Source organism: Halichoerus grypus, chromosome 1 (genome assembly GCF_964656455.1).
Source record: "Halichoerus grypus chromosome 1, mHalGry1.hap1.1, whole genome shotgun sequence".
Lineage (NCBI taxonomy): Eukaryota > Metazoa > Chordata > Mammalia > Carnivora > Phocidae > Halichoerus > Halichoerus grypus.
Window position 1 is genome coordinate 139,250,029 of NC_135712.1, and position 15,372 is coordinate 139,265,400.

At 39.2% G+C, this 15,372-nt stretch overlaps 1 protein-coding gene across 10 annotated transcripts in view; it reads right to left on the minus strand.

Moving 5' to 3' along the window:
- Nucleotides 1-249: 249 nt before the first annotated feature.
- The window catches only part of NEK10 (NIMA related kinase 10), a 239,037-nt gene continuing 223,914 nt past the window's right edge, over nucleotides 250-15,372 (minus strand). For 9 of the 10 annotated variants that reach the window (XM_078072551.1, XM_078072550.1, XM_078072522.1 and 6 more), the window contains 4 exons: nucleotides 12,548-12,656; nucleotides 10,532-10,584; nucleotides 10,390-10,445; nucleotides 2,630-6,433 (listed from right to left, as the gene is read on the minus strand). In XM_078072551.1, coding sequence (XP_077928677.1) covers nucleotides 6,385-6,433; nucleotides 10,390-10,445; nucleotides 10,532-10,584; nucleotides 12,548-12,656 — 267 coding nt within the window. In that variant the 3' untranslated portion in view covers nucleotides 2,630-6,384. Of the gene's footprint in view, nucleotides 680-2,629; nucleotides 6,434-10,389; nucleotides 10,446-10,531; nucleotides 10,585-12,547; nucleotides 12,657-15,372 lie in introns of those variants that run through there. The other variant, XM_078072515.1, reaches the window with a different exon arrangement.

Sequence of the window (15,372 nt, forward strand, 5' to 3'; positions counted from 1 at the left end):
TAATAGATGCTTGTCGTTTTAAGTCACTAAGTTTTGAAGTACTCGTTATACAACATTGGTGGCAGTAGATAGTTGCCACCAATTAGAGCTGCGGGACATATTTGAGCATAAACATATATATGATCACCTTTTGGAGCTTTGTTTTTTTTTTTTTTTTAATCAAAGACTCATAAGCCTAAAGGAGAGATTGAGAGAGCTGGTCAGAGAAAAGCGACGACCGTTTGCTATAAACTCTTGACAAAAGAGAGATTCTTTTCCAGTAAGATTGAAAATACATTTTTAATTTTCTTTAGCATTTTACAGAGCATATTTAAGCAATAGCAAAAATAAAGGCCACTTGCATCTTTTATATAAATCTTTCATAGAGGCATTGCCCTTCTCTTCTCTCCCAGGGCCTCAGACCTCGCCACCTTGGAGCCTCAGTGTGCTCACAGCAGGAACATTTCGGAGGTTTGGGGAGGACAGACTCACGTGCAGAGCAAGAAGTCCCTCATCCCTCTGCCTTCCATACCGCCCGCCGTCACAGAGCTCCACACTTTCCCTCTAACCACGCAGGGCTCCCCACAGGAAGCCTTGTAGCCATGCGCTCCTCCGGTAAGAATGGGCAGCCAGGGTGTGCGCCAGACAGAAGAGAGGCCTGCAGATGGGACTGGAACAGAGACAGGTATGCGCCTGGAAGCTAAGGGAGAAGAAGCAAATTGAAGGTACTTTTCCATTCTGTGGGCACAGTGGGCCTGTGGCAGTCCAGAACACAGAAGCTCTGGGCCATATGAGATGGGGCAAGGGTGGGGGGGGGGGGCTGTACTTTTTTTTTTTCCCCCAGAGGACAGCTCTGTTCTTTTTGATATTCCCAAACTCACCACTGGGAACAACAGAATACAGGAAGCATCCTAATTCAGTTTTGATCCACTAAATGTCAGTACACAAAATTCACTCCAAAGATTTTCCTTTGAAGTGATTTTTGTTTGCCATTTTGGAAGAGCAAAATGATGGCATCTTTCCGTAGCCTGATTATCAACTGGTTTACTCACAGACAACTGAAATACATGGAAATGCTTCTTTTTGAATCTAGCCAAGGGTAAATGTATTCAGATCTGCCCACATTTATCTATTTAACGTCCACATATATGTCTTGCAAAATTTGTTTTGTCAGACAAAACAGGCCCGAGGCCATGGATAAAAGAGGGGGAAGCAACATGGTGTCAGCGGCAGACACACATTCGCTGAATGGCAGACACAACCGTGTCCTTGAGAGGAGTCTAACGTCTTTGGAATGCTTCACAGGGACCCAGTCCTAAGGATTGGACCAACACAATACTAGGGCGCTTCAGGGGTCCATCTGCTACTCTTCTGGGAGTTCAGCTCACTGGTGACAGTGCAGAGAGACCAGTCCATCAGTAACTGCATGTTGGGGAGAGACCCAACCCGCTGCTGCCAGGAGACCCAGCAGCAGGAATCATTCAAACATCAGGAGCTGCCTGGCCCCTTGCCAATCGCCTGCCGCCCTGGGACTGGCCTGTGGGAGGTGCCAGGCTCCGGGACACCACTTGCCTTCTGTTTGCCCTCTGACTTCTCAGTTTTTGTTTGCAGACTGTCCTATCCCCTTGACAGAATCATCTTTTATCTCTAACAAGCTGGGGTTTCACTTCTGAGTACTTAGATTTATTCGCCTCCCTCAATGTCATGTGGAGTTCATACAAATGCTTCATGCATTCCTTCTTGACATAAGGTATCCCTAAACCAGCTCCATTTCCTTCCAAACTCACTGAAGTATGAGGTAAACATACTTGTATGAAGGGCAAGGAAAGCTAAAATTTAATAACCATTCATAAGCATTATATTCCTTTCCAGAATTTTGACTCAACTGGTGCTTGAAATGTAGAAATAAATCATGGATTAAGGATATTATTTTATAAGTGGCCTTTGTGGTCTGACTTGCAGGTGCTAAAGCCTTAAGCTGTGTTCCTCTGGGTTTGTTATTCTAGTTCAAACCTCTCTCTGCTCGTTTTATGGGATCAGTTCATCACATGTTTGCAAAACCTTCAGCTAATTTTTCACTTGTGAGCTCAACACATCAATTCCAAGCATCTACCACACTTTCTGATTACCTATCAAAGTGACACTGGTTTTCTGTAAACAGCAAAACTTCTATCTTTGTTCTGAGGAAACAAAGGTAAGCTACTTCCAAATGACAGCCTTTACACAGTCCTGTATTTGCTGTAATGAATGCACTTCTGTTACCTCTAAAGATAGTTCCTGGGTACAGTGCAAAGCTTCATGGTACAAAATGGAGAAAAAAAAAAAGTCATCTTGCTACAGTTTGAGGAATAATATTCAGTCTTCGGTTGAGAATAGAGTTCACTTTTATGATAAAATCAATAAGCTTTTAAAAATGTTAAAAACTGGTTCCTTACTGCGTGTATGTACTAAAAAAAAAAAAAAATCTAACATACCTCACAGACCAAGAACGCTGCTATGCTTCTAGGGTGTGTGATCTTCATTTTTAAAATAACTATTGCTCGTGGACCCAGAAGACATGTAAATTTGCAATATCCATCAGTCACTCCATCAAAATCATAAAATCCTTCCTATCCCTCTTACAAATCTCAAAGCAACATCACAGCAGGGATGTAATCAGCCATAACAGTTATATTTACAATATGCAATTTAACCGCAATGACACACATTAAGAATTTCTTTCTTTATCACAAAGTTGTTTCCCTGAGATATTTGTGTCTTCCTATCAACGTGAAAAATGGCATCCAAGGGTAAGCATACTGTTAGCAGCACATTTCAATGGAAAAGATAATCTACCCAAAATTCTGTCAATTTCCATCAAAGGACATGATCTGGAAGATCTAAAGTTACATAAAATATACTTATTATCACATTTGGTTGTTGAACATGAAGAATTTCATGTTTAGACGGAATTTCACCCCAAGAGTCAAGGTCAACATAGGGAAGCACTGAGCTTCCCTTGCTCACCAGCCCTTCATAGCTGCATCTCGGGTTGCCGAGGAGCTGGTTCAGCCTGGTTCATCTGCATTGCCTCTCCAGCTGATGTCTGTGTTCATGAATACGCACCATAGAAAAAGTAAAAGGCAAGCAATAAAAGTACCTTACAAAGAAGTTTTTCCTGCCTTCAAACAGTAGCTGAAGCCATTTCTACAGGAATCCAGCGTATTTGCTGTACACAGTTCCAAAAAAAAAGAGAGAGATAGCGATAAAAATAGTTTGCAATTCAGCAAATCAAATAGAGGGATGCAGATACTATGCATATTAATACTGATACAACTGACTAAACAATATTCTTGCCTTCCCACATCTTAAATATGAGTGGCGATTAACTGATGATATTGCCGGAATTGCATGTAATCAACCGGTCCTGTATTTGTTGTTGATCATCAAAATTTGTAGTATTTAATAAGTCCTAGATGGTACCTGTAAGAAGACCTTACCTCCTGATCAGTTCCATCATTTGGGTAGACTGCATAACAGTGTTTCTTTAATTAGGTTTTGCTTTAGAATGCCCAGAGCGTGCACACAGCCCAGTGCTATACAAGTGTCCACATTAAACTCAAGCAGCATTTCTCCAGCAAGATCCTGAAATTCACCCAGGAGCCCTGGGTCTAGTGTCCACGTTACTATTCCCTGGAGACCTCTAATTAAATATCAAACATCTGGAAGAATATAAGGTTAACAACCAGCAAGAACATATGCCTGCGGCAGTCACTTCCCTGAAAATGGATCATTTTGCTCTTAAAAAGCAAATTAAGGTTTCAAGTACACATATTCAGACAGAGTTGGTAGATCAAAACATAATTAACTGAAGCATTGGGTATCCAAAGTGATTTGAAAAGACTGATTCATGTTCTGTCCCATACAAATATTCAGTGACTGAGAATGAGATGAATTCACAGGGATTTCAATGCACAACAAATAATTAACAATTATACAAGAGAAAGAGAAAAAATTTAAAGGCAGTCAAGCAAAGATTATAAGCCTACTACACTCAAGTAAAAACTTTGCACTAGAGGGCAGTTTGGAGAGTGAAAACAAGATGATCATTCTTGTTCTCTTTGTGAGGGCAGTGGGCTTCTTGTCGGAAGGTCAGAAAGTGAGGGCTTTTGAAAAGGCAACGTCGCTGTTGGGGTGAGACCCCATGCACAAGAGGGATCCCTTACCAGCGCCTAACTCTCTCTTAGAGGCCTGCTCTTGAGCTGGGAGAATGTGGATCCAGTGACTGGTAGTCCCCTATGAAGGGGATCAAATAGAACACATTCATGACTTTGGCAAAAGAATGCATCTGTCAGCATAGATTTGACAGGCCTAAAGCTGTTGACATCCATTTGTTTATCTTTGTTAATTCGTCTGGGCTTCTAGCATAATAAATGCCACGTCTATGGTCTAAAAGAAGTAGTTCGATGGAAATATTTTGTTCCCTTTCTGGTCAATAAGGTCAACTGTATGCATTCGAAAACACCTTCAAAGAAATCATTTCTCTCTCTCTCTCTCTCTTTTTTACCAAGGTGTAACCTCTGAATACTATTCTTTTCTACACTTTGTTGACAATATATTATCATTTGAGAAAGAACTTTATTGTTCAAACTTTCATCCCAACAGCTTGGTTTATTTCTAGGTATTGGCTTCTATCACAATTAAAATTTATGCCCCTGTAGGCCTCTGCCTCTTACACAACGAGGAAATGTGTCCATTCCATACATGAAAAGATATACAAAATAATAGTGCAAGTTCAAATGCAGTTGGGCTAGGAATAAAATTTTACCTGGGTAAATCAACAAAATCATAGCATTTTGATTTTACATGTAAATTTCACATATGAATGGAATTGGTTTGAAAGCTGAAACTGACATTTTTCATTACTGTAATTGCATCTGTTATTTTAAATTACAGTGTATTTGTAATCATTAATTTGGCTTAAAGACAAAGATTCATTGGCAATTTTCAAAGGCATTAGTTAAAGGAAATTTGGATATCCTTTAAGTGTTGAACATACAAATTGTAAAAGTGGTATGGGTTCACATTAGGAGATTTTCTATACTACACAAAAGGTTATTATTTTTCAACCCCTGTAAATATATTGAACTAAATCCTGTTCGATCATACTAAAAATATATCAATGTAAATAAAGATAACAGAACTCAGTGAGAAGTAAATAAAAAGCATAATTTCAGCTTTCATATTACTAGTTATATAGAATTAAAGTGTTCTTTAAGCAGTTAGAAGTGCAGTCTGACTTGGCAATAAGGGCATTTCTGGATATTACACCAATTATAAGCCAGTTGAAGAGATGTTAGCCCAATAAGAATCTAGAAAATTTTCATCATAAAGTCTCCCTACGTAGGAATGGAACACTATTTGGCATTCTGATTTCTTGTTTTTTTAGGGATGTCTCAATGAATAAAGAAGGGACTTATATTTTATTATATAACTTGTTTTCATTTTAAATTCCCAAACAATAAAAATTTTAAAACAATGTAGGTAATTTTAGTGAGAAGGGACTTAGAACAAGGAATATTGCATCTCTTTCATAGATTCTATGAACTCTTCAAAGTGCTCTAAAAACACTATAAGTTTGATTAGCAGCAAAGCATTAGCCTAATCAAAACCTCTCCTCCCTCCCCCCATATATATGTCTATATACACACACACCGTACAGCAATATATTCGACTAGTCTAGCTTACATCCGACAATTTGACAGTTACTCCCAGAGGCTGTGCAAAGGTTACAAATACTGTCTACTGTCCTCAGGCCACTAGCACCCACTGGTTAAGAGAGAACCAATCCTTTCCTTAAAACAACAACAACAACAAAATTCAATCACCTATTTTGAATTTCCTTTAAAATAAAAAAAATGGGGGGAATACAGTGAATTGTCCAATATATTATTACTCTGGGGCCTATAATTTTTTCAATCTAAAACTATTTTTATACAGGGAAGGCTAGATGCCTTTAAACATAGTTTCTGCAATCCTAAATATAAAACATTCTGTTGAAAAATATGACTTTTTTTGTTTGTTTTTTGTTGTTGTTGTTGTTTCTTTTTTAACTTGGAGGAAAGTTCTGTGAGGTGCAAGTTTTCTCCCCACAGATGAATTTTGCAGCTTTCTTCTCCCAGAAGCACACCGAGAGCCCTGTCATCCTGTGTCTACCACATCCAGGGAGCAGAGCCTTCCCACGCTGCCGTGGCCACAGAACCTAGCACAGGACCTCCAGAGAGAGGCCCTGGAGGGGCCAAGGCTTCTTGGTCTTTTCTTTTCCACACCCTTCCAGCAGCTCCCAATCCTTGGGCATCTGGTGGAGCTGAAGTCCAGAACTTGAACTTCACTAGGAAAACAAAGTCTGTTCAAAATGCAGGGTTTTCATCTTTTGGTTGGGTGATTCTTGGTCCCCCACGGATAGGAGTGATATCTAGAAGATTCAGAAGTGGGAAGAGTTCTCTATAGTCACATATATTTGACTTCACACATTCAACTTCAAAAGCAGTAGCTCAGGGATATATGTAAATAAATCCCAGTGAAGAAAAGATGATTCTAAACATAATAGGATGGGACATTTTTAGAAAGCCACATTTTGCTAACATTTGCCACACTGGTGGTAACAGGGTCTTTCTCAAATTATAAACTCCACTGGAAATGATAACCCTTTATAGAAGAAAAATAAACACCCATTCAAAGTAGCTTGTAGTTTTAAACATCTAATTTACATGTTATCAGTTAACTGGGGGAAAAAGCAATGCCAACTGTAGATTTCTTTTTTCTCTTGCAAATTTTACTTCTCAACGCAGATTTCATTGTTAAAAATGTTAATGTGTACCCCTAAGTATATCAGGAGGGTATGCCTGACGTCTGTTCACCCACAGGATTCAGTTTGACTCTCACAAACAACAGTGATAAAATTAGGGCATGCTAGGCTGTCTCCTTCTGGTAAGGAAGCTAAATGTTTATGAGTGTAACATATAATTTAATCATACATTCCTGCAAACGATCAAGAATAGAGCGTGCTTTGGGCTGGCCAAGTCTGTTTTGAACTTGTTTCATTGTCTTTACACTACTTTCTTCCTCTCAACTCATTCTACCTCCCCTTCCCGGAGCCCAGAAATGAGGGATCCCCCATTTTGCTTAGGGCTCCTTGCTGCTATTTCTGTTTCTGTTACTATTTCCTTTTCTTAATGCAGCATTTTGTGCCCAAGACGATCTTCCTAACCAACAGTCCAAGCAGTCTCCCCATTATTTAAACAGTTGCAGGAACTGTCCCTGAAGATAGCTAATGGATAACGGCTTTATCCCGAGACTTTCAGTTTGATGATGGCATCTCTCTATCACTAACAAAATATTCACTCTGGGACCTAAGCTAAAAATGTGTCATGTCTTGCCTTCATGCTTTGGCTGCTGTCTGGGTGTTTGGTAGATGCATGTAAGTTTGAACTGACTGTCTGAAGTGGTGAACTTCAGTAATACAGAAATTATGTATGCAATTCTCTGTGTGACCAACATCACTAACATTTTGTGATGACGATGACAATGACAATAAAGATGATGACAAAGGCAATAAGAACAACAGCAGATCTGGGCAGATACTGGTGGCTGGTGGGGGAGTTAAAACTATGTTTCCCATTTCTAACCACAGTCCTAGGGCAGCTTTCTGAATTTGTGTTGCATGTGAAAGATTGAAGAAATACTGGGGTAAACAAGGTTAACAGATTTCTTACAGCACATCTCAGACTCTGTAATATGGTAATGTGTGTCAACATCCTCTAAAAATGGAAAACTGTACTTTCAGAGTTTCCCAAATATATTTGATCACAAAGTTTTATTTTTCAGGGGAACATCTATTAGCATCTTTGATAATATTGGCTATTCTATGGAACCTATTAGGAAAAATACATTCTACTCATTCTAAATCCTTGTTCATGTCCAGTGATATTTACCATCCTCTATCTTTTTGACTATGGAAAAATCATCACTGACTAGCTGATTTGATTCATATTTGAAATTATGTGTATTTCTAGCTTGTGAACTCTTAGGTGCTTCTAAGTGGAGGCTGACTTATTTCTTGGTAATTAATTTGGAACACCAGTAAACAACTACTTTAAGCACAACCAAGGGTTATTTTTACTAGTAAACTGTGGAGAGTCTTCTCTCAAGATAGTCTATCATTGTTACAAGAAGATGAAAAGGGAATATCATGGATATAAGAATTTTTTTGTGAGTGATTCATTTTAATTTGGAGCATTTTAAGAAAATTTTATGTATGTCATACCCAAAGTATTTTTCTTGAACTTGATCATTTAAACCATGTCTCCATATTCTATTCACAATTCTGAATATACCTATAAATAACTTTTTGTCCTCATTATTAGGCATCTTATTATCTATTCGTTAGAATAAGAAAATTTGCAATGTCTTTTAATATAGGAGTGCAGCTTTGGAAGTAGAAATAATGTTTGAATTTTTTAAAACTTAGGAATAGAACTGAAAAGGGATAAAAGTAAATTTAAAAATAAGACTAAAATTATTTTTTAAGGAAAAATAAGAGCTCTTGTAAGAGCTTCCCTAACTTCCTTACACACCTGGTTTTTCACTGATATTTACTGTAGTTTCTGCAAAAATATGAAGCCATTCATTGCCCACGATCCTGAGTCTCTGAAAATATGTAGATAAATTATGACAAAAGTGACCTTTGTCCCCACTCCAAGCCAAAGGCACTTGAAATAATAGGGAGCTAAGAGTCAAGAACAAAGACACTCCTCCTATCCATGGAAAGCTGGATGTACTCAGCCCAAGAATAGAAAATGAAAATTCAAAGTCTCTCCAGGGAAGGTGGGAGGAGAGCGATTATGAAGACGGTGATTTCTATTAATAATATACCTTTGGAAAATGAGAATTATTCATCATTTCTCTGTAGTATAAATCACAACAGAACTAAATCTACAAAGGTAGTATTTTGGAAATATATTATCCAGCCAAAAGAGCAAGCAGTTGAATAATCTTATGTGTGATCCATATGAACAACTTGTTGAAATAAGAGAAGTAAAAAAAAAAAAGTTGGAGACTGAACTAACCTCAAAAAAGAATCTAATTTCCATATAATAACCTAACAGGTTGCTCTTGAGGCCTCTTTCTCTTACCATGGCTAATACCTTTGGAGACACCCTCTAGGATGACTGAAATAGCGGTCACAAGATAGCTTCAGCAGCGGGAAAGGAAAGCAGTTCCTCCAGGTATTAAAGGCCACTTTGAGAGAACAAACTAAAGCAACGTGGAACCACACAGAATGTGGATGTGGCTGCTTATGACCAGTTTGATGATTCAGTTATGAGGGGCCCCTCAGAAAAGTCAAGAGACAACTTGTGTGTAGACACTGTCAGTGCCCACATCCCCTCATCCACATGCCTTCACAGCCTGCTGGCCTGCTTTCCAGCCACCAGCACCTGCATTTCTCTCCCTGAGGATTTCTCTGGCCTCTGGAATCTGTTCTGCCCACCCTTACAGAAGGCCAGAAATGCGGGGGAAAGGCCGCAAGCAATGACCACGGAAATGGGAGGACAAAGACCCCAGCTCCCTCAGCCCTTGAGTGGGATACCTCAGCTACATGTTCTGTAGCTCTCAGATTTCCCCAGTGGGGTCTAGCCCCGGTCAGCCACAATGGTTACTTGCTTGAAAATGAAACCTTTATTGAATTATTTCTTCACTCCCCTACGAGTGTTTCCCAGAATTGCCTCTCAAGTAAACTAACTGTACTCAGATCTTTGTGGCCAACACTGTGCCCAACAGTAAAACACAGCAATCAGAACTGGACAGAAGTGATAAAACACTATATTTTTAGAGCACAAATAGTTCTTATGTAACCCCTTAAGTAAGCTGAGGTTCCTTACTTAGGGTAAGCAAATAGCAATACATAACAACAAATCCTTTCCCATGAACATATCTTAAATTCACCAGAAGCGATTCTTTGTTTAGGTGCATTTCCCCCTGCATTCTATACAAATAATGGGTAGATTTCAGTGATGGAAATTTGAGTTTACAGCTCTACCAGAAGGGAACAAATGCTTAATTTAAAAAAAAAAAAAAAACCAACCCTAGAAATGCTTTTCCATTTCATTATGTTTCTTATTTTTTCTGGGAGTAAATTACCACTAAGCTATCGCCCTTTCTTTTTCAACAGAGAACCAGCAGCTGCATCCATACAAAAGATGGGCAACACACATTCTACCCATGGTTGTATCTAGTCTAAGCCAAGATATTTTACAAAAGTATTTAAAATAAAAGTAGGGGAAAAAAATCTCTGGAATCCAGGATAATCAGATCTAACATCCAATGATCTCAATTGACCTTTCACATTTAAAAGAAAACTCTAGATTTCACCTGTTAGATGTAAAGTTGTAATAACCACTTTCCTCTAGGACTTCTTCAATCACAGTCTGAAGTAGAAAAAAAAAGGAATTCAGGTTAATACTGAATTAAAAGCAACAAAATAAAATTGTTCAAGGCATTGCAAAAACCTCACCTGCATCTGCTCATATGTTATTCCCTCCTCCAAATCAGAGCTGGTATGTAAACCTGAAATAGATAGGTTATGGCAAGTGTGACCTTTGGTTCACATTTTCTTAGTGGGACTTTGTTGACAATTACAACTCAGCGGTAGTGAAAACAGGGTCAATTGAGTCATGATGAAGAGGAGTACTTCTAAGCACATTCCAAATGATCTTGCTTTGAATATTCAAACTCTGTTTCTCTTCCTTTAATAACTGGCTGCTTTTGGGGTGGCCATCACAAAATAATACACAAAGATTTGGGGGCATTTCTCAGGGTATAAATTGGGCAATTAAGTTAGAGAGGCATGTGTGTGCACGCACACATGTGCGCCCATGTCTGTGAACACTAAGGACAGGTGAGGAGTATTCCCAGCACAAATGACCTGATGTTTTCTGATTAAAACACTCTCCTTAAGCTACAAGCAAAACCAGTAAATATGTGCTAGAAAGAAAATGAACTCTTAGAGGGAGGCAGAAATAGACAGGGAAAGACAATGAAGACCTGGTCCTTTCATGTGACTGCTAGAGGGAAATAAAGTGCACTTAGTGCCAGGAGGTGATACTTTCTTGGATGGGTGCTCGAAGGATGATAGACTAGCACCTCACCCAACCGAGTGCCGCCCAAAGCAATGTTGGCCAGCTTCCACTGCACTCCATCAACACTGGTGCATGCAGGGAGGCCCAGGAGCCCCCTCCACTTAGGAGAGACAAGAGGGCATGGGTTGAAGTGGAGGGGAGGCATGAGGCTGATGAGTCCTGGCAGCTCCTCTTCAAAGCTCTGGGCCAAGGTGTTCCCCAAAGTGCCTGCAGACTCTGCCGTGTGAGCCTGTGGTCAGCCTGCTGGGATGGGACTCGCCTGCTTCACCCCAGGATGCCCTGGATGTCTGTCTGCTCCCTCTCAGGCCGCTCTGAGATTTCCACCAGAGCTCTTGGTTTCATCAGAATCACTACTGTAAGAAGTCTGGCCTACAGACTGACTGACCTGCCCTGGGGGTGCTTTTCAAAGCAAAACACTTTAGACTTAGGTGGCAGTTCATCTTGATCTTATGGGTTTCTCAGAGACTATTTTAAAAGTAATTCTGCCTACAGGTTGGCTTTATCCCAGGAGTCCAAGATGTAGGGAAAGGTTGAGAATTAATACATGAAATGATTTACCTAAACTGAGTGAGGGGATGGCGAGTCTCCCTTTAACCATCATTTCTAACCATGCCACTGAGTGATGTAACTATAGTTTATAGGGATTTGAAAATTATTTAGGATCTCTGAAACCTCACAGTAGCTTGAAAACCTCTTCTGAGAGTTATCATGAGAAGAGTTACAATATGCGGAACCCCTACTAATGGTCAAGCACTTCTTGTATGTTTACACTGATCCTCATTATAACCTATGGAGCAAGTGCCACGTTTACCCCCATTTTATAGGCAAGGAAACTGGGGTTCAAGAGGTCAAATAATTTGCCCAAGATCAACTACTAAATGCTGGAGCTGAGATTCAAGTTTAGGCATCCAGGTTTTGTGAATCTGCACCTTTAATCCCTATGCTACATAGCCTCCCTACGTGAGATTTATGCAAAAAAGAAAAACAAATTAAATATGTCTGATGTGGATTCTTCAGGTAAGTTTCAAATGTTCTCCATTTTCAATATTCAAACTCTTCATTTCTGCTTTTTATCTCCCTGGATGCTTTTGGGCATTTGATTTCCCATCATCAGATAAGAAGAAATAAAAGGAAATATAATTCACCCACACAGAGTCTGCTGTTTGCTTATGGCATTAATAAATGATCAAAGAAGCTGCCACAACAGGGTACGATGAATCTCGTAGGGAATTTCTATATTCGTACTGTATATCCCTTCCAACTATTGCCATAGATAATCAAAATAAGCTCCATTTTTCTTTTAAATTGAAGATAATCTTTTAAGGATAGCTGTTGATCCAAACAATATATTTCTTTGTGAAAGCCAGACTTTCTGTGGTGAAGACCATTACCTGTCAGGTCATCTGGGGACAGGCTGTTTCCAGCTGATGAATGATGTAATGAATGGTAATCTGCTGTGAAAAAGTTGGGCTCAATCGGTTCTGGAGATCCCTGAGATAACTGGAACAGAAAAGGCAAAGCCACATGTTATTCTATAGTCAGAAGCAAATGACAGGAGACCTCTTTCCCTCTGTCTTGGCATGGAGAATTTAGTCCTTGTGGTTTTCAATCTCTTGTAAATAGGAAAGGCACATCTTCTTTTCAAAAGAACTTCTAAATTGGAGGCAGGCAAATTATAGTGAAAGCAAGGTAGACAATTCCCTGGTCACACGAAAAAACAAAAACAACTCTGCACTTAATGGCTTTATGAGAGCAAGATAAAAATGGATAGAAAAATAACGGCATAGGCTTGGGACATCAAAATGTTCTTTGTATCAGGCATATGAGGAATAAACCTAATTATTCAACAGAACAATATGCTTAGCCCACATCATCATTGTTTTTTGTGTATCTCCTTTAAACAATGCCTTCTTGTTTGACCGAGGCAAACAAGTTTCTTAATATATTTTTCTAAATTACTATTCTTAATTTTAATCTCCAAACATTAATCCCCAACACTCTAAAGGAGAGAGTAATTCACTAAATGAAAGTCTATTAAGGTTCCAACTGTTTGATGCTCTCCCACAAAGCTGAATTTTTTAAGTGGAATTTTAGGCTATAAACATTTTTCAACCTTTTTTTACTTTTAATTCCAACCAGCACTTGGGCTGGTCAAGTTTTCATGCCTATGTTAATATAACATACTTTTAAAATGCCAATTCTTATTAATAAACCAAAAACAAATGGCACAGTTTTGACTATGCATTGGCAGTTACCTTGGATTCACATACTCTGCTCATGAATTAAAATACACCATTGTTCAATCACTTGAGAAAACTGGCAGTATTCATTAAGATTCAACAACATATGTCTACCGTATGACCTTGTAATCCCACTCTAAGGTATACACACAAGAGAAATGAGGACTTCTGACTCAAAACTGGAGAAAACCCAAATGTCTACAGACAGAAGAATAGATAGATTGTGGTGTGCTTATCCAATGGGATTCTGCAAAGCACAAAAAACAGCAACATGAATGAATGAATGTTGAGCAAAAGAAGCCAAAAACACCAAAGAAGATGCAACATATACCTTCACATATAGGCACTTTCACAAGCAGACAAAACTAACCAACGGCGATGAAGATTAAGATAATGATTATGTTGTGGCGGGGGTGGGATCTGACTAGGAAAAGGCAGGCAGGAGCCTTCTTTAGTACTGGAAATGTCCTACCTAGTGATGTGGGTGGTGGTCACCCAGGGGAATATGTACATAGAAGTCCACGGAGCTGTACAGGGACCTCACTGGATGCATTCTGCATTTTATACCTTAATAAGAACATTTTCTATAAGCAATTGATCATTATTCCATCTGTGTACTTTGGACACTACTAATACAAATTATTTCTGTGTTTTCCAGTCTCCATGTTGCCAACAAAAACTACACTCTAGGAAAAAACTATAGTTCCATCCTTTTTTATTCTTGAAAATTTATTTTCCTTACTTCAATGACAACTGATAAAACTAATATCCCATCTGTAAAATGACAAGATCGTAAGATCGCAACACATTGCAGGGCAGGAGGATCTGATAGTCACACGCCTTAATAACATTCTCATCAGTGCTATTAGGATGCCACAGAGGTAGGCCTAAGCACTCTGTATTTCTCACAGCCAAGCTAGTAGGTTGCTCCAACTAGGCTTCTTAATATGTCTTGTAATGCTGAAAATGATTTCCTGGTATTGCCTTCCAAATGACTTCAGATGGGATTGTTTTTCATGTGGTTGAGCATAGGAGTAATTTGGCTGCCTGAAATGCTCCTCCTAATTATGGAAAGCTTAGTTAAGTCAACTTAATTATTAAGTAAACACCTTGGAATCCTAACTCGTTCACAGACAGGAAGGTGTTTAAAGCTGCACAGTGAAGTGTGTGAATTGTGAGCTAGGAGGTCAAGATAGCCATTTTACGAAGACAAGGACAAGTCCTTATTGATTCACACCTTGAAGAGAAGAGTGGTTGAGGATGCCAGTGCTTCTTCCATTACAGTCTCCTTCAGGCTAAGAACTGCAAATCCTCAGAGGGATGGGCTCATGGATGAAGGCAAGGACTAAAATTCATTGGTCTTGTGTTTGAATCCCAGATACATTTATTTTTATTCCAGAAACTTCTCAGAACTTCTTCTTGCAGTTCCATTTTTTGACATACATATTCTTTCAGCACATCTTTTTTGCCCCTTAGCCTGTGTCATGCTCTGAGCAGGTTTTGCAAAACAGATGAAAACTACTGAATCACATATACCAATGATCCATCCAGCTTATCAGCAGCATGCTGGGCACCAGGGAGGACACAGCAATGATGTGGCTTGCTATTTGCCTGGGAAAATAGGCTAATGTGAATGAACAAGAGGGAGAATAAACACTGAAGTGTAAAATGAGGTGGGGAGTTCTAAGCTTCCAAAAATAAGCATGCTTCATGAAGACTAGCATGATTTTCAGAAGCTCTGTAGCAGAAACACTGGAGCCGAGCCTTGAAGGGTGGATTTGGGTGGATGCAAGGAAGTGAAAGAGACATTGCAGGTGAGTGGAACTTGGGAGCAAAGCCTGGGCACTGCCTACCAGTAGCAAGGTGATGAAAGGGATATGATATAAGTCCATGTTATAGAGGTGTGGGGATCTAGATTGAGAGGAAGACAAATGCTGTTCATTAATTCAGCTGGGATTTTTTTATCAACTCTTTGT